Genomic DNA, 24594 nt, shown 5'->3' with positions numbered 1-24594 from the left:
TTCTAGCATTCAGAAACAAATACTCACCAGAACAGCTTACCGTCCCAGGGACTCAGGGACCAGCGTTGAGGGGACCAGCATAGAGAGGACCTGAATAGAGGGGGCCTGTGGAGAGGGGACCTGTTCCAGCTGTAGGGTGAAGAGCTCTGGGCTGTCAGGAAGAACTTCCTCAGGCCCCTGCTCATTTTCCCTTTCCGCCTGTCCTTTGGCCTCTTCCTCCTGGGCTCCCAGCTCCTCTTGGATCACCCTGACTCCAGAACGGGGCCTCCACAAGTGTAGTAATTAATACTGGGCTCTGCAGTGGGGTTGGCCCCAGTGTGCACATGCAAGTGTTCATAATAGCAGCAGGTCTGTGGAGATGCCCCTGAGTGCTCGTTGGCTTCCTGGGCTTTTTGATAGGCCTTCCAGAGTTCTTTCACCTTCACCCAGTATTGCATAGAGTCCTGGGAGTAAGCTCTGGCAGTCGTCTCATGCGAAATTTTATCATAGAGTACCACATTTCTCCTGGCCACTTGAAGTTTCCTTGCCACTGATTTGTCTCCCCAAACTGCAAGAAGATTCAGAACCTCTCGATGGGTCCATGCTGGAGCTCTCTTGCAAGCCCGAAAAACTGCTAAACAGATCACTACCCTGAGTGCTCATGATTGGAGGAGATTGTTCCCAATGCAGTGCAATGGCTACTGATGCAGTGCAATGTGATGGGGATAGGCAAAAGAATTTTTTTACTTTCGAGGTGCTTTATATTTGCACACCTGGATGCTGATGAATTCAAATTCAAATTTAATCAAAAATTTGTGGGCTTCCTGTGACTTTCTTCCTGTGCACCTGGATGGAGAGCAGTGGAGAAGGAAGCAGCCATACTTATTGGGTAACCGCATAACTTTGTGGGATACATACTTCTGGAGGCTAATAAATTTGATGTAAAGACATGGCCCTTCCCCATTGCCCTTTATTCGAAATTTGAAATTGACACTACACCCACACAGTTCCCACGATATTATGATATTGATATTATATCTATCCTAGTGATCTCTAAATTGAGCTAATGGTATTTATAGTGACGATTTAATATTGAGCTAACTGCCTTAAATTCGAATTTATCTCATAATATAGACGCGGCCCCTGTCAATTCACGTTCTAGATCTCAGCCTCTTGCCTGAAGCTCCCCAAAGGCAGTGTGATGCTAAAAGCACTCGTGATTTGTGAACTGGAAATGTACTCGGTAAGGACTGGAGTGATGTCACCCAATAGCCATCCAATTTCTTTTGGTTATTGTATGCTTTTTTGGGATTTGAACCAATGGGGAATTACCTGGCTGTGGGTTGAAATGGTTTCTTGATTTCTTAGCTAACAGCACTATCTACGTCAGCATTAGTGTTGGATGTATACTGTCATATAACTTCCATCTATATCAAATGGAATTTTTAGATGAATTGATTTCCCCTTTTCCATTTTTTTCCTGTGAACGCTCCAACTGTCTTGACTTACTGATACCAATTTGGGGAGCATATGTGCACACAAGTGCTAATATTTGTGGAAATTGAATTTTAAATGTGTATGTAAATATTTACATTACATGTGCATGCACAGTTGTGGAATTTGGTAACAGAAACAATACCATTCAACTTATGTGACCATTATAACAAAGCAGGGCAGTTCACATTTTAAATAATGAACATCAAATGCTTGCCACAGAATGTTTATGTTTAATTGAGAGAATGGAAAGAAAAATTGTCAAATAAATTTGAATAATATATACCTTCAGAAAAAAAAATCACACTCCTCTTGCAGATAACCCAGGATCAGAAAAAGCGGCTAAACATTTAAATATATATATTTTTGATATTATTCATTCAACTTCAGAGCAACAGCAGGAGCTACCTCTTCTGGAGAAAATGTTTTCACTTAACAATGTCACTTAATTCTTATTTAGTGCATAAAAAGAAGATTCCCAGTTGCCTGAAAGATATGTTTGAAATAAGCCTGGATCCAAACTCCCCCAACTTTGGGAGCGTTCAGAGCCCAGTCCAAATATTGCAGTCCACATCTCTAAGATTAATACTGAGGAGAGACTAACTTGGATAGCTGATCACAGCTGTAATCAATAACAAGCCAGAAGACCAGCCAGTCTTTCCACAACATGCCCATGGCTCTGTCATGTGTATGAGATTTACTCATAAATATAAGTGCACGTTCTATACCCATTTCTTCTCCCTTTCTATTCCCAGATGCTTACCCTTCCCAACTGTCTTTTTCTCACTTTCAGTGGAGCACAAAGCACTGTTAAATTTGTGCTAGCACACTGTAATCCTGCAAAGTAGTGATTCTTTGCAGAGGTGCTGAGAGTAAATTTAAATGAACAACCTGTGCAGCAGAAGTGACTGAAAATTTTAAAACCGCAGGTGGGTTAATAAACCAAAATTTCAAAGTTGCTTTTCATTCAAAAATATTCCCAAACTTATTTTTAAAGTTTTATCCAAATATTTCTGAAATGGTTATATACTTTTTAAAAAAATATAACTGAGGAAAAAAACTATCTTGCTGTGGGGGTGGCTCCCATCAAGCCTGGCTTGTTTCGTAGAAATGCATCGACTGCTATTGCTTTCTGTTGTATTTCCTATTTAAGCTGACGAGTTCATACAAAAGCCTATGATTCTTCATTTCTTTACTTGAAAATCACCTTTTCTTCTATACAAAAAGCAGTATTTTGTGATGATGCCTTTGCTTTTTCTTTTGGGATTTGAGACTATAATAATCCTGTTCTTCACTTCTTAGTCATAGTTCAGAGAGTTGCTATACATAATTTAGGAGGAGTAATTTAGCAGTATATTAGAAAACAGAATGCCTGTTTTGCTGTCTCTTTATCATCAGGCTGTTCTTGCTGGCTTATATGACCAGCAGCTACTGTTGTCAGCATATCTTTAGTTTTCCCAGTTATAACAGTTAAAGCCCTGATCTTGCAAATGCTTACACGCATGATTAACTTTACTCAATAGATGTTCTCAAAACTGAGTATGTGGGAAAGTGTCTGCAAGATCTAGGCTATGTCTTCATGAGAGGGTTCTTCTGGCAAAACCAGCCTTTGTCAGAAAAACCTGCGAAGCGTCTACACGCCAAATGTGCCTTGTTAACAGACTGTCAACAAAACCCAGCACATCCGCCAGCAGTGTAGTGACTCTCCACGTTCAGGTATAACGCCCTTGTTAACAGTTTTCTGTTGACTAAAAAGCGGTGTAGATGCTCCAGGAGCCCTTCTGTCGACAGACAGGACTTCCAGTTCCTAGGGCAGCCCTGTCTGCTGAGCTTTCGGTTGGCCTTTCTGTCAAAAGAGCAGCCGGACAGTCTGGCCACTCACTGTTGACTGAGCAGATTGCTCTTTCGATCCACTTTTGTATGTGGATGCGATCTGTCGACAGAGGTTTTGCCAGGAGATCTCTTCCAACAGTAACTTCTTTCGACAGATCACTGTAGTGTAGACAGAGCCCTAGTGTTTAGTGGAGTAAGTATGGTAAGTAGAAAGAAACAGAGTAGGGAATTTTTACATACTCTCAATTTATTGGTAATGTGTGTTAATAAAGTTACAGGAAATTATGCCACTCCTCTTTAAAGCATTTACCCATCGGGAGGGGCATGAGTATTTCTGTATCTAAGAGGTAGAACTGTGGTACGCAATTTCAGAAACTCCACTGTAATTAGCTGGGCAAAACCAAGTTTTATATAGGCATCAGGTATTCTGGTCTTCCAGATTTGTGTCTCTTTCTGCTCCAGAGCTATTTTTTTCTGCACTTGTTCTAAGCTCCTCCACTCATGTCCATAATCCAGTATTGCCGGTGATTGTGGAGCACCATGTTCCATACTTGTTTTTGCAAAATCCTAATGTAGTTGACGCTGTTTCTGAAGATCTGATAGCGTTCAATAATCCGCTCCCTTACTTATCTGCTTCAAGAGCTAAAATGCCTATTATCTGAATGTGTATAAGTGGTACACACTGCAGAGAAAGAGGATTTCAGAGCTCACAACTGGCCTAAGAGCTGTTGGCATGGATGCATTTTGATGAAGGAGTTCTCCAGTCCTGTCCTGTGAAATTAACTCAGTCCCTAGGTTCTGCATAGTCGTGGAGGCTTTTTCTCTGTTGTTTGATAAAGACAGATATTCAGCCTAGAATTAAACGTCCACAGTTCCTTCTCATAAGTAAAGTGGAATACCGAGGCCTGCATTAGGAAATTGTACTGTGTTACGCTGGCCACAGCAACATCATTACTTCTCAGCATGAGGCAATGTATTTTCTGGTTTACTTTGCGAGAGGGACTCACCCAATGAAATTAACAGGCAGCAGGTTTAAAAAATACAAACAAACAAAAGGAAGTCTTCACACAACATACTGTCAACCTGTGGAATTTGTTGCCAGGTGATGTGAAAGCCCAAAGTACAAGTGGGCTCATAAAAGAGTTAGATAAGTTCATGGAGACAAGATCCATCAGTGGCAGGTAGCCAAGATGGTCAGGAATGCCTCACGCATCCCTAATTGTTTGACTGCCAGATGTTGGGACTGGATGATGGGGTTGCATCCCCATGTTCTCTTCATTCCCTCTGAAGCAGCTGGCATTGGCCACTAATAGAAGACAGGATATTGGACCGGATGGTCTGTTGGTCTGACCCAGTATAGACATTCTTACGTTCGCATGTGAGCAGCTGAAGAATTAAATCTGCCATGCAAAAAATTCATAGGACTAAAAAGAGATGTGCACTTACACAAAGTGCCATGTAGAGCCCTTATTGTCTAGTATACAAAATGAGCAAACAGGCAACTAACATGGTAATTTTCTGTTCTGAGCAGCAGGAAGTACATAGAATGTGGACGTTAGTTCACTATGAAACTTTGGAGCATTTTTATATTCAAACAGCTAAAGTAGATATAATATATGCTTGGTTGTGTTGATTTTTTTAACGCTGTGTTCCTTCAAGATGAACATGCCTCATACTCTGTGAACTCTGTCCCAAGGGTATGTCTTCCCTGACGCTGGAAGTAAACTTAACTGAACGAGCTCTGATCATGCCAGCCTGCTAAAAATCATACTGTAACCACAGTTGCATGGATGGCAATATGGGTGAGCTCCCTGATTATGTGCATAGGGTCTCACAGGATTTTTCTTGGGATGCCTGAGCCATCCTGTCCCCCTTGCCACTGCAACCACACTGCTATTTTTTGTGTGCTCGTTTAGTCAGGGCTAGCACAAGTATGTCACCCAGAATTGAAATTACACCTCAAGCTTAGGGTAACGTACCCTGAAACTGTTGACGCTCACAGCCTCAAGATTAGAGAGACATGAATATGAGAAGCTCTGCTGCCCTTTGAGGATGCAAGAAGATATATTGATGCACATCCTTTTATATCATATACTTTTGCATGATTCTTTTAGATAGGAAGCTGAATCGTTATTCAAAGTATGTTTAAATAATCTCTATGCGTGAGGAAGCAGAATGAGAGAGCGTGACACACACCAGAAACAAATATTGAATAACGTGAAAAAGAATTACTTCAAATATTCCTCTTTACCCCAATAGCGAAAGGAGCGCAAAGTTCATTTGCTCAGATTTGACCTTTTATGATCTGCCTCTTCTCCCTAACCAATATGTACATAGTTCTCTTTCACGGTGGGAGGGAAGACATACCTATTTGACTTTGCTCAAAATGTGCATTCTTTCTAATTAAATGAATGTTGCAAAGTCATGGAACCATAGCGTCTCATCATTAACATGATAGCTATTTGTTATGTTTATTCATGTAAACCTAATTGAAGGTACTTATAGAAAATATCGCAACAATCATTGGTTTATTAAAGAAATTGCTGTTGTTACATCCCAGCTAAATTTCACAGTAATTTCCAGCTACAGTACCTAAATACAACCATATCTGATAAACTTGAACTCCTGCTGCCCAATGTGTGGCCTGTGGCAGCCCACAGAATCTAGCCATTTTGTCATCTCAGAGTGCCAGCAGCCACATCCAGAACCCAAGGATCCTTTTCTTTTAATCAAGCAGGAGTGTCAGCCATGTTTGTTTTTTATCTATGCATGTCTGCAATGTGACAGTGATTTATCCTGCTGAAAGCAGGTTCAGGAGCTTTCAGTGTGAGCACATAAATCTCTCCCATTTCATATCTGACAATTGGTGTTGCAGATCTGTGCGCTTGAAAGAAAATATTGAAAAACTCCTGGGGAAAAGCACTCACTTTTGTGCTGTACTCTGGCCCGAGGAATTTATGATTTTGTCAGACAAGTGTAGGGATAATGCAGTCAGCGAATTAGACAAAATCCTGTCAAAAGTCTCTCCTTATGGTAATATCCAGTATTATTCACCATTTTCCTTGCTGCTTGCCTGACAAAATTTGAGACATGTAATCAGTTGCGAAACAAATTAAGGGTATAACTGCATCTGGGTTTTTGTTTGTTTGTTTAACTTAAGAACAGCTGTATTGCCTTCTTACCACATTTACTGAAAGATTTGTTTTGCCCTGCTGCCGTCAAGAATATACTTGTTTTAAAACTAGAAAACAGGTGTAAGTATATAAACATCCCACGGTGAGATTCTGGCATCACTGATTTCACTGCAGCTCAAGTGTCATCCCATAAATGGTGCTGCTATAACAACAAGGATTTTGAACAAAAACAAAAACAAAAAAACCCAACCCTGTGTGTCTAGTGATGTTTACTCAAAAGTTAAATTGTACCTGTCTGAATTTCAAGGGAGGGGACAGCAGCTCAGCTTCTCAAACTGATAAAAGGAGTCTGTTTTCTGGTGGGAATGCAGCCAGAATATCAAAAGAACAGCCATTCCTCCGAGATTTCAGTCCAAAATGGTGAAAATACTAATATTTTGGCAGTGTCTAATCAGAATCCTAGATGTGATCATACCTCAGACCAGAAACTCCACGAACACTGGTGTATGGTTAACTCTAGAGTCAAATAAAATGTGGACACGTACTCTCTGTTCTTTGGAAAGAGATGGGTACTTCTTGCTCCGATTTTGTTGAAATTCTGTGGCAGCAGATTATTCTGTCACAGCTGTTCAGTCCTTTACTATTAGATAAAACACAATTTCTCACATAGCAATAACTCTTTTTTTCTCTGACATATATTCTGTCCCGTGGGAAGGAGGACATGGATTAATTGACCTTTTACTTTTTCCAAGCAAGAGCATTTGAATCGAAGGAAAACAGCATATAACTGATCTTAAAAAAAAAAAAGGTGTGTGTGTACAATTAACATGTAGTACAAACACAATACAGTTTGGACCTTCCAAGTGCAGGACCTGACTGGTCCAGCAGCAAGGAGTTTGTTGGAACAGGGGAGGTCAATGCTGGCCCCTCTGCAGACGACCTCTTGGTGCCACTCAGACCTGCTGGGCTCTGCTCCTCCACCCAGCTGCCAGCTGCTGATCCCAGCTCCAGCCACTGGACTCTGCTCCCAGATGCTGGCCCCAGCCCTGGCTACTGGATGCTGCTGCCAGCATCCAGCCCCTTGCCCTCCTGGATGCTGGGCTCTCCTCCCAGCTGCTGGCCAGCCCTCTGGTCTGGCATCTTTGGTTCTGCTTTTTCCCCATGAGTTCTTCAACCCTGCAGCACCCACTGGGAACCCAACAATACCAAAAGTGAGGCAGTGCTGGACCAGAGAGTCCCGGCCTAGAGATGTTCAGCCTATACAAGAAATAAGGTTACAAATCATCAGTTTCCATGGTCAACCATTCACACTCTTCCCTGAAACAACATACTTCACAACAGCTCCCACAATTTCTGAAATCAGTTGTTTATTTGGAAAGAGCTTTACCCAGTTTCAGTCCTGCCCTGTTGACCTTTTTAGCCAATTTGAAACTCAAGCCTAGATCTATCCCAAGGAACACAGTATAGAGCTCAGGAGTGGCTTTAAAAGTGGCCTGAGTGTTAGACTGTTTTAGTGAATGCTGTATCCTCTGGGCCGTCCCCTGGCCAAGTTGTATCAACTGCTGTCAGTCCCATGCAGCCAGGAATCGGCAGAGCATGATCTTGGTCATTTATCTCCTTTCCTTATGCTGGCACCAAGGGAGTGGCAACAGGATGTAGAAGCAAATAGACTGCTGAATGCTGGTGGGGATTCTGGCTGCATCTAGTCTTACCTTGAAGTTTGATGGCTGTTATGCAATTTTTTGTATGCCAATTGTGTACCAAAAATTGACTCTGCAGCTGTCAACCTCTGTGCTTGTCTTCATGGCAGAAGGTCAATGGGAGCGCTCCTTCTGTCGACCTTCCTCACTACAGTGCGGCTCAGGAGGAGTTCTGGGGCCAATGTTGACCCTGGAATGCGCTGTCTCATGTATGCATGAAACAGCACCCCCAGAAGAGCAACCCGGAGGGGTCAGCCTTCTCCGGTAAGTGTAAGTAGCCTCTGTCTCCAGGAAGGTAATTCTCCTATGGCCAGCTATACTGGCTTTAGGGACACAAACCTCCAGTTATGCAGCACAAGAATCTGGCTCTCTATCTCTTAGAAGTCATACAAGCTTGTACTGGAAAAGTCCCTTGTTCCCAAAGTTTAATTACTTGCCTCATCCCATTGAACTCCAGACAGAAAAAAAATCACATACTTAAAATTAAGCATCTGCATGTATCAAGGATCGAGGCTTCACTTTTCTATCTTTTCTCAAAGCCCAGCTACATTCCTAGCTTTTCTTTTGTGAATTTTTTACTAATTGTTCTTTCAAACACAGTGCCATGATTTGGGGGGGGGGGCAGGAAATCCCTGGTACTGTGGTCTCTCAATGCCTGTATGCATTCATGCATCCCAGTTATCTGTTTCGTTTTCTATTTTATTTACTTTTTGTTTAAGTGAATGCATTGTTGTGCAAATGATGAATGAATAGCATTAGGGTGGTTGAGCATAATTCCCACAGAAGGCGTTTAAGATTTCCTTAATTTCTTTCTTTGCTGAAGCAAAATATTATGCTGAATTTCTGTTTTGGGGTGTTTATGGTAGGTCCTACCGTCAGGATAGTTATGGTGTAATGTGAACAAAACTGAAGCTAATACTCATGTCTTTGGACCTCCACGTCCCACCTTCTTCCGTGATCTGTACCCATTTTTGAATACCCTGTTCTTGAACAATTGTTTATTCTGTTATCCATTTGCAGTAATATACTTGCTAACTTTATATCCTACTCTGAATGCTGTACTGTTTCAAAAATCTGCTTAAGTCCAAGGTACGTGTCTTTATTCCTGTTAATTGTCATGATCTCTTCCTTAATCAGATAGGTGTAGCAGATTTGTCCTTTTTGTATAAATGGTGCCTTCCTTTTTCCCAGTATGTGCTTGTCCATATGTTCTCCTTTGTCTGTAATATAAATGACTCTTGATTTTCTGGTCCATATTGAAGTTAGGCAAGTCTTTGCTGTCTTCCAACCTACTCTTTCGCCTGTATGCAAATTACTAGGTTGATATGATGATACGTGCTAGTTCATGTAAAACAACAGCCTATGGCTATGTCTAGATTCCAGTGATTTGTTGACAGTGTTTTTGTCAGAAGATATCTCTGTTGACAAAGAGTGGCCAGAGTGCCTGGTTGCTGTATTGGCAAAATGGCCAACCAGAAGCACAGCAGACGACTGCCCAGTGTCTCAGAAGCCCTGCCTGTCAACAGAGGTTTCCCCCAGAACGTCCAGACTGGCTCTCTGTCAACAATGTATTGCTTAGGGGTTGCATCATCTATAACACAGGTTGAACCTTTCTAGTCTGGCACTCTCGTCCGGCAGCATCCCTAATCTGGCATGATTTTAGTTAGCCAGACAACCACATATCATGAGTGTGGCCATGTTTCCTGTGGTCCCATAAAGTTTGTTTACAGCCACTAGTCCTGCCTAGAGGTGTTCTGTGCTGTTGTTTAGCTGTAATTTACTTGTAAATGTCTTCTAAGAGCCCAGTAAGCAGCGGAAGTGTTGGTAATTCTGTTAGACAATATTGACCTCCTGTGGTCGGGCAAACTATCTTGTCCAGCACCAGCAAGGTCCCAAGGGTGTCTGACAAGAGAGGTTCAACCTGTATTTAAAATTCAGGGTTGATTGGTGCTGGGGGGGGACATGAATCAAAAAAACAATATTTGAATTTCAAAATGTCAACTACCCCCATCTCCATTCAAAACCTATTGTTTGAAGCAGAGGAAAACATCTACTATGAATAAGTCAAGCTGCTTGTTAAAAACAGCATCTTGATGCTATTCTTCTAGGCTCTTTTTAGCGTAGACAAATTTAACAGCTTCCTCGTCCATAAAATGATACACTGAGGTTAATTATAGTGCAGGAGCACCACAAGGTATGATTTGTCTTCTCAGTGTCTGTCACATTAAAAAAGAACATGACAGGTGCACCTGGAAGGAGAACGCTTGGATCACAACATTAAAGTAGGGAAGGGGAAGGACTGTCTAGTGACTAAAGCAAAGAGCTCAGGTAGGAGAGGGCTCAGTGCTACCATAAACTTCATGAGTGTCCTTAGGTATGTCACTAAACCTGTCAGTGTCTCCATCTCCCAGCAATAAAACAGAGATAGTACTTACGTGCTTCACATCAGGGATGCTAGGCAAATTGATAAATTAATAACAAAATGACTTATTTATTCTTCAAGTTGGTTTGTCCCATGAAAACTCATCACCGAAAATCATTTTGTTAATCTTTAAAGTGCTACATTTCTACTGCTTCGTTTTGTTGGAGTATAGACTTACATGTCTACCTCTCTGTTACTATTGGTTGATTAATGTTAGTCCAGGTTGAACCTCTCTAGTCTGGCACTCTCCTGTCTGGCAACATCTGTAATTTGGGCGACCACTTATCAAAGGTGTGGACAAGTTTCCACTGGTCTCATTAAGTTTGTTTACAACCATCAGTCCTGGCTCTCAGTGTTCTGTGCTGTTATTTATATTTAATTTACCCCAGATGTCTTCTAAGAGCCCACCAAACAATGGAAGTGTTAGTAATGCTGCTAGTCAATACTAACCTCCCATGGTCCAGGAAATTCTTTCATCCGGCATTAGTCAGGTCTTAAGGGTACTGGACTAGAGAGGTTCAACCTGTACTTGAATCTGAGAACTGTGTAATGAGTAATGAGTATAGAAATGCAGCCTGTTGTTATTTGTTATGTACTATATTCTTGGCCCTTGATTTCTGTTTGTAAAGGAATACTTTGCGTTGATTAACCTATAAGAGAACTCCCCCGTTTATTTCTCAGGCAGATGATGCATGACATTAGGAAGAAATAAAATGCTCCACATGACCTTTCCTGGATGTGGAATAGTTCAGGTTGAAGAATTAGCAAGGGACAGAGCCCTTCAAATGAATGTAGGCAGAGGATCCATGAGCCAAAAGGGGTTAGTTCCTGTATTTCTTATTCATGTTCCCACATGCGTCATCCTGTCATTGGCTGTCTTCCCATCTGCTGTACATGCTTACACCTGCTAGGATGTCTAACAGCCACAAAAGGGAGGAATGCTGCTTGGAGTATCTTATACTGCATTTTGCATGTTGCCCTTTTGGGTGTGTCTCCCCCTCCACGACCCCTTCTACCCACATTCAGCACTAACAGATGTCACCAAGAGAGCACACAGATGGATCTGTGTTGGTGGAGAAAAGGTATGTTCAGCAGACGCTGTTCCTGTCAGTGCAGTTCCCTCTGCAGATTTTCTTTGAAGTTACTCTCCTCCACACTGCAGCAGATGGGACTACACGGACTTATTTTATAGCAGGAAAAGTAAAGCCTCTCTTGGGAGCACAAGATGTTTTCAAGTATTTTGCCAAGACTCTGCCTCCTGGGATGTGTATGGCACACTGTGTAACACTGCAAAGGTTTCCATTCAGATGGTAGGAGAGCTGCCAGGGCAGAACTGTGTTCTTGTGGGAAATTAAAGCTGCTCTGAGCAGGAGTAATTTTCAAAAGAATTCCTGTCAGAAGATGTATTGGTTTCCATACTGGTTCTTACCCTTTTTGGAGAAAGCAGAATACAGCCACCATGGCAAGGTGCTGTTAATAAACTATCCAGAAGTTGATCATGCTGATGGTGGAACCAGCAGCTCAAAATAGCATGTGGAGGGAAAGGTGTTTTGTGTAGTTGTCTCACAGTCAGTCCACTGGGAATCTCTAGCAGGCTATCAGGCTCATCCAAGTTCTCTCACCCTCTTTGAGCCTGTCACTCTTCATTACGGCCAGCCAAACCTGAAGTCATTCATCTCAAAGACATTTGTCTGAGTCAGGATTGAAGAATACCTGGGAACTGTATTTTGCCATCCTTTGTAAAACTGATTTCTCCATTATGCTGCATTATCATAAATTGAAAGTATGTATCTGATTCCTCACATAGGCCAGTGTCACCCCCATGTTATGTATTTGGATTTTGCAGTGCCACAGGATGAGGCTTGTGGTTTTTTGCAAGAGGTGTAGGTTGAATATTAGGGAAAACTATTGCACCAGAAGGGTGGTGAAGCACTGTAATGCATTAATTAGAGAGATGGTGAAATCTCCACCCTAATGGTTTTTAAGTCCTGGATTGACAACATCCTGGCTGGGATGGTTATTTATGGCTGATCCTGCCTTAGGCAGGGAGCTGGACTCAAAGACCTCCTGAGGTTCCTTCTAACCCTAGGATTCTATGATTCTATGAAACAAGTGCCCAGGGATGTTTGGTGCCTCTTCTGTTAACTGAGACATGCTTTGAAAGTCTTCCATGTCACCATATATCCTAGCACTACTTTGTCCTGGAGAGAATACTGTTTTACCCATTTGTCCATTGGGGTCAGCATAATTGGCTTTACATTATAATTGTGTGCTTTGTTCTTTGTGCCTGAGTGGAAGTGCCTCTGTCACTTTTGGCTCTACTTTATAAGGTTCATAAAATTTGTGTTTATTCATTTTCTCTTCCTCTTTTCTTTTCCTGTCTAGTTTTCCCCTTTCTTCCTATCCTAAGATTGCTTGGAATTTCCTGACTTTTCATATTAAATGGGCAATGTGTGGATTCTGGCAAAGCACTTAGTCATAGCCAACACTTAATCACATAATTAATTTTAAGCATGATGCTGAAGTCCCGTCTATGGTTAGGCATGTATGACTGAATGCCTTTCCTGAATTCCTTTCCTAGGAGTTGAGGTTGCTCATCCCCTCACACCAGAGATTCATTGCCTTGCTGAATCCCAGGCTTGAAGCAAATTTAATCTTTGAACACTGTTTTCACATTCATTTTTAAAGTTGGCTAAATGGCACTGCTTGCGTTACTAGCTGCCCAATGACATTTTCCCTAGTGGAAGTGGTTCTTAAAAATTCATTCCTTTATTCCCAAGCTCAAATGAATGTTTCAGTCTGTTTCACTTTCCCAATATTACAAACCGTATTCTATATGTGAATGCAAGATAGAACACTTGTCTGTAACTGCAAGTGGCATTTTTAGGTAAGCTTGCAATGCTTTTTTTTAATTTATTTATTTTTTAAATTTCACTCCATCTCACTCAAAAATGTAACCAATTCCTGCCAACCATGAATGAGTATGCACACAGGGCTACCCTGAGGACAGGCAATACTACAAGAAGTATCAGGATTTTTTAAATAAAATCTTTTGGTCAAGTGCAATTCTGAGTTTTTCTGAGAATGTTCAGATTTTTAAGAAGATCCTGCAAAATGAAAATAAGTGTTACACTCTATCATAGGCTGCTTAACAGTTCTGTGTTGCCCTTGCAAGTACCGATAGAATTATGTAGGCAACACTAGATTTCTCACAGGTTGGCGCTGTTGAATGCTCACTATGGTTAATATCCCTTAAAGTCTCGAGGAATCAAAGCTGTAAAGAGAAGAAGATGGGAAATGGTGAAACACACAAAGACAACTGAGCTCTCTGGGATTATCTGGATTTCTTTCAGTGGAGGAAAGGCTAAAAGAAAAGCAATGGATCTGCTAATCAAACAACAGTTCTTGTTAGGCAGATTCTTTTGGGTGGAAGAGAGGGGAAATCTCCTTGCTCCAGCGATATAACTCCCGAAGTCATTTGAAAAACAAAAGGTCCTTAAAATAAAAAATAATTGGGCCCCAAGCGTCATAAGTAACTTGGCTGGAACCAAAGGATCCCTCTAATTTTCATGGCTACTTAGATGCTGGATTTATTTTCATCATAAAAAAATGCACACAACACTATATTTTTTGTATTTCTATCTTCCTGGATATGTAAGTACAAATTGCTGCTGCTTTCTCTTAGCCAACAGTAAACTCAGTTGAACAGTTTTACACTGGTCTTGAAACTGCAGGGAGGAGGCAGATCTGGGTCATATCTGAGCTTCAAGCTACCCTTTTTTAGACACTGCTAGACAAACTGGATGTAATGACGTCCATAGGCACTATTCCTTGCTCACGATAGGTTCTCAGTCCACGTGCAGTGAGCAGCATGAGCTGTATCCTTATTAAACTCAACATCTTATAGGTGTTCAAGGAAAAGAAAATTTACCAAATCCAAATTAGTTGCTTAAAAAACAGAAAAAAGTATCAAAACAAAAAGCAGTCAAGTAGCACTTTAAAGACTAGCAAAATAGTTTATTAGGTGAGCTTTCGTGGGACAGACCCACTTCTTCAGACCATAGCCAGACCAGAACAGACTCAATATTTAAGGCACAGAGAACCAAAAACAGTAAGCAAGGAGGACAAATCAGAAAAGGATAATCAAGGTGAGCAAATCAGAGAGTGGAGGGGTGGGGGGAAAGGTCAAGAATTAGATTGAGCCAAGTATGCAGACAAGCCCCTATAGTGACTCAGAAAGTTCCCATCACGATTTAAACCATGTGTTAATGTGCCGAATTTGAATATAAAAACCAGCTCGGCTGTTTCCCTTTCCAGAACGGTACGATAATTCTTCTTGAGTAACACACATACCTTTAGGATTACCTTCTTCTGATTTGTCCTCCTTGCTTACTGTTTTTGGTTTGGGATAAAGTGCTACTTGACTGCTTTTTGTTTTGATAGTGTATAGCCGAGCACAGCGTCCTCTCTGTTACTATTCAACATGCAAGAAAAAAGTATGCTGAAGAGGAGAAAAGCAGGCTCCTCTGTAGTCCCTTTGAATGGTTGAGTGTTTTCAAAACACAAAACAAGCTAAATTGAAGGATATTGAAATAGCCACTTAGTAAAAGTGCACATATGCAATCTCCAAATTATGCCATGATGGGGAAAGGGAAGAGCAATAGCTCAACACATCCACCGTTTGCAGATGTTAACCAGGACATGCATACTCAGAGTTGAGAACTAAAAGTATTTGTTACAAGTGATACTTGCTATGCATCTAGGCACTCATCTCCCAAATTGACGCCAATGGAACCACTTGCAGTGGTAAGTCCTACACCCAGCAGTAGCTAGACAAGATCAGGCTCTCATCCCCTGTTCTTGATAAAGGAATCCCCAGACAATCCTCATTTACTTCCATTTGTAAGAATTTTCCCAAGTAATTTACCTGAGGTTTTTTCAGGAAAAGGGTGCTTTGAAACCAGGGCTTCCTTTCAAAGGACCCCTGTCTACCCAGCAGTTTTGGCGTTTGACAATAGCATTTCCTGTTATTATGCAAATGAGTTACTGAATATGCAAATCAGCATCACATTTGTATTTTGATCAGCCCTTTTTGCATACGCCTGTCAAAAGGGAAGGAACAGTGTAGAAGTAGCCTCTGCACAGCCCCTATTTCAAAATACCTAGTTTGAAATAGGCTCTATACTTCGTGGAATTAAATTTACCAGTTTTAAAATAAGCTGATGGCTATTGCAAAATTATTTCAAAATAGTCATTGCGTTGTATGGACGCTTGAAAATTATTTTGAAATAGTGGCTGTTATTTTGAAATAACTTGGCTGTGTAGACCTACCCTAAGAGGTACAAAAATTCAAACGTGTGGTTGGAACCCATGCGGTGACAGTAACCAATTCCTATGCTTATGACCAAATAATCCCAAATGAAATCTTTGAGGGTCACAAGCTTTTCTAGCAGATCCTCTGTAGTATGTAGTGAGAGGAATCTTTTAGAACACCTCAAGAAGTGTGATGGAGCACCTTTGGTCATGTCTGTGCTATGAATGTTACTGCACTGCACCCGTGCCACAGAGTTTGCTACAGGGTAGACACTTGCCACAGCAAAGGAATTGGTTTTCCATGACTGCGAGTAAATCCACCCCCTTGGGAAGCTATAGCTAGAATAACAGAAGAAGTCTTCCATCCACCTTATCAGTGTCTACACCAGCGTTTTGGTTGGCTTATCCATGTCTCTTGGGGTGAATTTTTCACTCTCCTGGGTGATGTTGCTAGGTCAATCAAAATTTTAGATGCAGACCAGGTCTTAGCAATCTTGTTATATCTTGTCAGACTGACTATAACTAAGCAGGATGAGTTTATTTTCTGAGAGGTGTTAAAAATACCATGATATTCTACAGTAATGCGCTACACACCAGCATGGTAATATTATTGGAAAATGCAGATGATTTGGACAGTTACTGTAGAAGACTGTTAAATATTTCTTTCATATGCAGTCAGCCTGTGTATAAAAGAGACAGCATTGCCACACCATTTTGAACAAGGTTACAAGGATTAATTCCAAGATATGGGTGAGAATTTGGTTAAGATATCATGCCTATCTAGATTTTCACCTGTAGAAAATATGGTATTTTGTTTTATTTGTCCGTTACTGTTATTATAACATTGCTGGGCATAGTTAGATATGGCTGTGATTCACCTAAAGCAAATGTTTTCCATTAGTGGATAAAAGCACCCCTAATTATTTGGCCTGTTCTGTTGCTTGTATATGGTGATTTTGGATCCTTTGGGATGAAAGTCATTATATAAATACATGGCTTCATTGTATAATAAGAACTAAGAAATTATTAGAAGAAGCACAGAATGATCTCAAAATTAAACACTGAAGATGCGCATGCTTTTGACCCGGGGTCCTTACAGCATAACCTCGGAAACAAAAAGATAATCATGAGATCATCTGGGACCACAGCTAGTTATAGAAGAATGATTTCTAAATTGTTTCTGAGCCAGCCAGTCAATGGTAGCTTTTAAGAAATTGTTTCTCTAAAATTGCTTACAAATAGAAGTTGATGAAGGTCCACCTTTGTCAGACAAATAAGGGTTCTCTGGCAGGACACCCATGTGCTTTTATAGCAAAACAGCACAATTTACCAGCTGGAGATACGCATCACAGAGCTGTGTGGCATTTAACTGGGCTGAGTTTTGTGCTAATTTTAAGTGATATCTTGTTCAGACATATTAGAGTCTGTAATATCAAGCAGAGAGACAGATATAAGTGAAAAAACACAGAAGGTATGATCTGTTCTCACCCTGTCTCTGACATCTGATCCACCTTAAAGGACTTGTAAGGTATTAATAATAAAGTAATGCATACCCCTACATAATTAGTGGAGCTGAATGCCGATAGGTCTGTGTAGTTGGGATGAGTTATAATCTGATTAATAGAGTCTTATAATCAGGGAAACAGCTGCCACTTTTGGCCTATTGCTGTTGAATTTCTGCTCAGCAAAAAGATATTCTGGTTGTGCGCAAGTTTTTGTTTGTCTTTCTTATGTCTGATTCCATAGCAACTGTACATGACACATGCTGAGACTTTCATCTTCAAAGCGTGAAACCCTTAGCAAGACAATATTATTTTAAACAGTATGGTAAAGGAGGTTGGCAAAATGTGGCAAATGTCTCATGAGAACAAATGCACAAAGTAGCTGATATTCTGCCCTTGCCAATTTCTGCACTGCCCTGTACACTGTTCAGTGAAAAGTTAACACAATGCGAGTGCAACACTGCTAAAAGTACTCAATTTATGACCTGCGTCATGAATGGACTAATACACTTGAATGGTTTTGATTTGTGTGTGTTCTTCATTGGTGTCCTTCAGTTTTTAACTTAGTATCAGCAAATGATTTTTCCCTTCAATCTAAAGCTAAACTGAAAAGATAGCTAAACGCAGAGCTATGTTCCCACCAGCCTGGCTGGAGGAAGGGATAGCATTCAGCACAGAAATAATTAGTTCCGTGGTAACTGTGCTGTCAGGGGTAACTTAGTAAAATTAATTCTGAGAGCTTTAGCCGGCAAAAGGTCAAGTTTTACTTTTAAAGATGAGTTAAAAATGTATTTCTATACTGGCTGCTCCTCACAGCCTGACTAGTGAAGGTATTCATTACATATTCATTACATATTTTTGGACACATCACTGTTTCCTTGTGCCTGGCACAGTTATGACACTTTATATTGACATGGCAAGGAACCCATGTGGCACAACACTCTGTTTTGTGCCATGAATTTGCACACTGAAATTCAGAAGACCATCTCAGTATATTTTTCCAGGGATATCTTTTTTTATTGTCAGACCTTTCAAAAAAGTCAGTTACACCCAACGTATTCTTCTGACCCTCCACAGCTTTTCATGCACAAGTGAAATATTGTACTACTAGCTAGGGGATTTATTGGCACACTGCAAGAAACAAACCCCATACACCTGGGCATTTCTGAACATTCCGCTAGCACTTCTGCCCTGCCCCAAACCAAGATAACATAATATCAGCTACTGAACAACTTAACACTAAGGGAAAGATTCTGCACCATTTATTGAAGCAGGTGCTGTCTCCATTGATCATTATAATAATATCATAATGCAGTTGGTGTGAGCAGGCCAAGTACAGTACTATCCAGTGTCCTCTCAAAAATAAAAGGAAAAATTAAAAATAATCTCGAGGGGACACCAACCCCATCTTAACTCTCACTCCTGCTAGCCTCCAAGGGTCTGGTGTACAAGCTCTGTGTAAGCAAGCTCTTTGCCTCTCCTGTTCCTAAGTAATCATCTGTGAGTTATATACATAGGTAGTACAATGCAAAGAGGATGCAACACGCCTGAGGAGCTAGTTCCTGGATCTTTGAGCTGATCTGCTCCTGAAGCTAATCAGTGATGTCAGCGGAGCTAGCAAAGCCTTTTCACTTCAGTTGCAGATATTGCCCATAGTCATAATCCTCCTCTGTGAATGACGGTAGCTATGGAAATTACATCACAAACAAAAGATTATGGAATAATCAGCAGAAGGTGCTGAACACTGAGGAAAGAAAGATCATTATCATTTAAAAGTCTCTGAGGACAAACTAAGAAAGTGAAAACTTGAAATTATGATTTATTGTCAGATTTATTGCCAAACAGAATGTTTCTCAAAGTTTCCCGTGGTTTTTCAGCTACTCTTTAAAGACTACTGTGGGATATGATTATGGTAATGTTTCATTACACATTTATAAAGTGCCAATCCTGACCAGTATTGATACGTTAAATACCTCTTTTGGTATGTAAGGAATTCTGTCAGTGAGAATTTAGCTGCCTCTATTTACTCCTTGCCTGTACTTTAAATCTTAGTTTCTTTCCATCATTTATAAACATAGTGAAGCCTGTGAATATGGTCATTAGTGAACAGCAGTCACCTCCTCTAGGTGGCTGCCAAAATCTGTGTGATTCCTCATCTGCAACGTAGACTAGCAAAGTGCGAAGTAGCTACACATTTCCAGGTACGTGCTAAACAGTCAAGTTACACAGTCAAGCGACAACTATCAGACCAGAATAAGTCAGAAAAATAACCCATTTGCATTTACTGCCCACATTGAGGAAACAATAAGAAAACATATACAATAAGAGAAATTAGGTGGGTTTTATAGGGCTGGGAAAATACCACAAAAATTGTACAACTGCATGCTCAAATTTTCACATAGATTCATGCCTCTTGTATTTGCTTTCCATGAACATTCAAGCAAGCAAGCTCTAGTGATGCTCACATGATCATGTCTCCATCTGGTGGCTGCTTCCTCTGACCGGACCAACTTACTTCTTATAGCCATTGGGAGATCTGTTTTAGCTCAAGTGGGTGAGGCCTTTGTTTTTGATGCTGAATATTCCAAGTCTGTTCCTTGCAGATGACTAAAGTATCTGTATGGATGCAGCCGTGACTCATTAGCGTGAAGGAAACATTTACAGAAAGTAAATTTCAAAGATGCCTGCACGAATATTTACAGAAAACAGTTTTAAAATTGCCAGTATATGTGAACTGAGTTTTGTTGTTTCTTATATTCAGTGTCTGCATGTTCATCCAGACAGTGAACAGAAATAATACTGAGTAACCTATTGAGTAATTTGCAAATAATCCACACAATTTCAATTTTGTATATCAGATATTGAAAAGAGGCAGCAAACTGCTTACAATCAATCCATAAACTAAAACAAAAATTGAACTAATTTGATTAACAATTATATTTGGAGACATCCTGCTCAGCTTGGAGCTCATACGATCACTTTTTGTGATGAACTATTCATTTAATTTGGATTGTATGAATATTCTCAGTGTTCTAAGTAAAGTACATACAAGGAGTTATTTCCAAAAGCTATACTGATCAGGTTTTGCTAAAATGTTATTAAAAAGCTCTGCCAGCCATAAGTGGAGGTGATAGCTGTCAGTCGTTTTATTTTTGATATTGTGTGCGTTGTGTTATGTTTGTACACCAGTGGAGAATCCCTAATGGAATTCCAGAGTCCATTTGGAAATCTGGACTTACTGCGTCCAGTGTAATCTTAACATTTTTCATATCCAGTTCATCCAGTTAGTGACCTCACTGATTAAAGAAGGCAAATGAATGACCAGCCTTCAAGAGACGACAGAATTTTCTAATAATTATCTAATAATAAAGAGTTCAAATTCATTTACAGTAGATCATCAAGAAAACATGGCATTCCAGTTATGGCCCTAATTAATAAGTTTTATTGTAGTATCGTAATTACACTTTCAGGCTAACCATTAAACTAGTCATGTGCACAATAACACAATCAAACTGCTCACCTAATATCTGTAAACAGTTGCCAAACTTATGTGTGGAGTTGGGAAACTGCACATACAAAATACTCCTGTTAGCTATTTGAGTGAACAATTTCTGTAATTGCTTGCAGAAATTAGACATACAGTGGCACACAGGTTTTCTTTCCAGTTAGCTCTGTGTTCCTGATTCTTATTATTAATTTTGAGTGTTTTGTTTTTCATTCTCATTCATTCATACGGACTTGGCATGCACAGTAGTGAGGTTTCCATTTGAAAATGGAAAACTGACTTCTTCAGTATTGTGACCAAGCCAAATTTGTAAGGAATGGAGAACATTCCCCCAAGAAAAAAAAATCCTGTTTGATGTAGAAGAGCTCTTCCTTTCAACATTTATTGCATTGAGTGCTCGTTTTCAAAAAAACATTCAAAAGCAGTTTAAGTGGAAGGCTGTGATGGAGGCCGCTTTGATGTGTGGCTGCCATCATCTTTATGTGAGGATACAGCCTGCAGAGACCACAGTATGCCATCTTTATCTACACAGAAAGTTACTCAGATGGAGCATTTTATGTAGAGACTTGTAGCTTTGGATGGCTGAACTTGTGTATTGCATGAGAAGGCTGAAATTTGTTCAATTTTTTAGGCAACAGAATACCGGGTCGTCTTGTGCCTAGCAACGTTTCAGTGTTGTCAGTGACTCGTGATGTAAAATGCGAACACAGCTGCAGTAAATGAGTCTGCAATGGATAGCAGAAATACTGGGCTACAGACTTCAGTTTTCTTAAAAGGGAAAAACAGAACCCCAAATGACCATACAAAAAGCACATACGCCTCTTAAATGAGAGAGAGAGAAATCAAGGGATGAATTGAATTTATGTTTGTTTGTTTGTTTGTTTGTTTGTTTGTTTGTTTGTTTGTTTGTTTGTTCGTTCGTTCGTTCGTTCGTTCGTTCGTTCATTTGTTTACAAATGCTGCCTTAAAGATACCATACGCCATTATTATTGGAGATAAACTTACGGAAACTAAAATAAGTTTTCTTCCCTTTTAAGATTTTTTAGTGTCAATCCTCAACAAAACATAAAATGAGTTACAAGTCAAAAACCCATTCCTTATCTCTTACATAATTTCTTGTGTGACTTATTTCCCTGCAGAACAATTTACTGTCCTCCCCAGCCATAATTAAGTTCCTTGGATTTGATGTAATGTCTCTTTTCCACCGTTTCCTTCTAGGATATCCAGCGAACACTCTCCCAAACTTCAGATCCGGAGCCACAGTTACTTGAGAGCAGTGAGTGAAGTCTCAATCAATAGGAGTTTGGACAGCCTGGATCCAGCAAGTCTGTTAACGTCTCCTAAATTCCGTTCCCGGAATGAGAGCTACATGAGAGCCATGAGCACAATTAGTCAGGTGGGTGGCAAGCATGCACAGCTATGGACAAGATCAAAATCAGTCACCCGCCAATTCTGGTATATGTGCCGTATGTAGAACCAGAAACGTGATTGTGCAATGAATTCAGAAAAGTCAGTGGAAAATTTTCAAAAGCATTTGAATTTTAAAAGGACTTATTGTGATTTTTTTTCATAAACGCTTTTAAGAAAGAATAAAATTTAAAGAGGTCACAGTCTAAATTTTGAAATTTGGTGATTTTTTGGTTATATAACGTGAAATGTCTTGAAAGGGCCTGATTTTTAGAGGACAGGTGCTCAGCACTCTCTCTAAGACGTTTCTGGTTTAGCACTCAAAATGAAATGTAGGTCTTGGAGTCCACTCCCCATTTTCCTTTCAGGAGCGTGGACCATAAAATGTTTGAGGGGAAAAAGAACAAGAGTTACTAGTATTTCATATTCCACAGTTGTTTCGACATAAATCCAATATTTTGAAAAGACTTATTAGTACCTCTTACAAATTTTTTAATTCTGATAGAGCATTGAATTTATGATGTACAGGGTATATATGTGTTTAGTTCACATGTTAATTATGTATATGTGCATTATTATCCTGGAAAATCGTAACACCCTCTTCTGTTACAGCTATAGTCTGTCAGTTGAATATTGTGTAGTTTGGGGCATTTTAAGTTGTATGTGCCTGCTCTTGTATGAAATATGCATTTACTGTCATGCCATCACATCTGTCTAGTTCCCCTGCATGCAAAATAGGATCCAGGACAAAGATGTGTTGAGTGCTCCTTATTTCACAGAGTTGGGCCCTAAAATAATGCTGAGATAGAAGGCAATTTTCTTTGAGCATCTTTGCTGTGTCTACACGTGCATGCTACTTCGAAGTAGCGGCACTAACTTCGAAATAGCGCCCGTCATGGCTACACGCGTCGGGCGCTATTTCGAAGTTAACTTCGAAGTTAGGCGGCGAGACGTCGAAGTCGCTAACCTCATGAGGGGATCGGAATAGCGCCCTACTTCGACGTTGAACGTCGAAGTAGGGACCGTGTAGACGATCCGCGTCCTGCAACGTCGAAATTGTGGGGTCCTCCATGGCAGCCATCAGCTGGGGGGTTGAGAGACGCTGTCTCTCCAGCCTGTGCGGGACTCTATGGTCACCGTGTGCAGCAGCCCTTAGCCCAGGGCTTCTGGCTGCTGCTGCTGCAGCGGGGGATTCATGCTGCATGCACAGGGTCTGCAACTCGTTGTCGGCTCTGTGGATCTTGTGGTGTTTAGTGCAAGTGTGTCTGGGAGGGGCCCTTTAAGGGAGCAGCTGGCTGTTGAGTCCGCCGTGTGACCCTGTCTGCAGCTGTGCCTGGCACCCTTATTTCGATGTGTGCTACTGTGGCGTGTAGACGTTCCCTCGCTGCGCCTATTTCGATGTGGTGCTGCGCAACGTCGATGTTGAACATCGACGTTGCCAGCCCTGGAGGACGTGTAGACGTTATTCATCGAAATAGCCTATTTCGATGTCGCCACATCGAAATAGGCTACTTCGATGTAGGCTTCACGTGTAGACGTAGCCCTTGAGTGTAAATTCAAACACATCACTACTTTAAAACACCATGGTCAGGTATATCATTCTGCAAGAGCCTTCTTGCATGGTATGTATTTTTTGCCAACTAGTGTAAGGCCCTGCATTTCATTTGGGCTATGTCTACACTGCAGAGATCTTTTAAAAGAAGCCCTTCCAAAAGATCTCTTCTGAAAGAACTTCTTTCGAAAGAGTGCATCCACGCACAAAAAAGCAGATCAAAAGAGTGATCTGCTCTTTGGAAAGGGAGCGTCCACACAGTCCCCACTCTTTTCAAAGAACGAGCCAGCGATCGAAAAATCAGGTGCCATGAGGACTGCTCTTTCAGAAGAGGGGCCCTGCGGAGTGTTTGTACATGTTTTCTTTCTAAAGAAACTTTCAGAAAAAGGTGTGGTTCCTGAAATGGGAGTAGAAGAATGATTTCAAAAGGAGTGCCACATTCGTTGGATTTACTTTAAAAAGAATGTTTTTTGTATGTAGACCCTCTGTGGGATCTTTCAAAAGAGCCCCCCTCTTTCAAAAACTCTTTCAAAAGAACATGCTAGTGTAGACGCAGTCTTGGTGTTGTGTGCTCTAAGTCATCAGTAATAACTCATGTTGTGGGTGACAATCACTGATATTACAATTTTGGAACTCCAATTTATGCTGGCAAAAGTGGAGGCCAATTTAACTGGATCGTACATTTTCAGTAGAGCATTCTTGTTTGGACTTAGATCAATTTTCACTTTTAAGTATTTGTGGATTAAAAATAAT

At 40.7% G+C, this 24594-nt stretch overlaps 1 protein-coding gene across 2 annotated transcripts in view; it reads left to right on the top strand.

Annotated features, from left to right (window-relative positions):
* DLGAP1 (DLG associated protein 1) overlaps positions 1 to 24594 on the top strand; it is a 190187-nt gene that overhangs the window by 40906 nt on the left and 124687 nt on the right. For both annotated transcript variants that reach the window (XM_074985842.1, XM_074985843.1), the window contains exon 3: positions 22101 to 22278. In XM_074985842.1, the coding sequence (XP_074841943.1) occupies positions 22101 to 22278 (178 nt within the window). The remainder of the gene's footprint in view (positions 1 to 22100; positions 22279 to 24594) is intronic.

Source organism: Carettochelys insculpta, chromosome 2, assembly GCF_033958435.1.
Source record: "Carettochelys insculpta isolate YL-2023 chromosome 2, ASM3395843v1, whole genome shotgun sequence".
Classification (NCBI taxonomy): domain Eukaryota; kingdom Metazoa; phylum Chordata; order Testudines; family Carettochelyidae; genus Carettochelys; species Carettochelys insculpta.
Note: the sequence above shows the minus strand (reverse complement) of the source record. Positions and strands in the feature narration are given on the sequence as shown.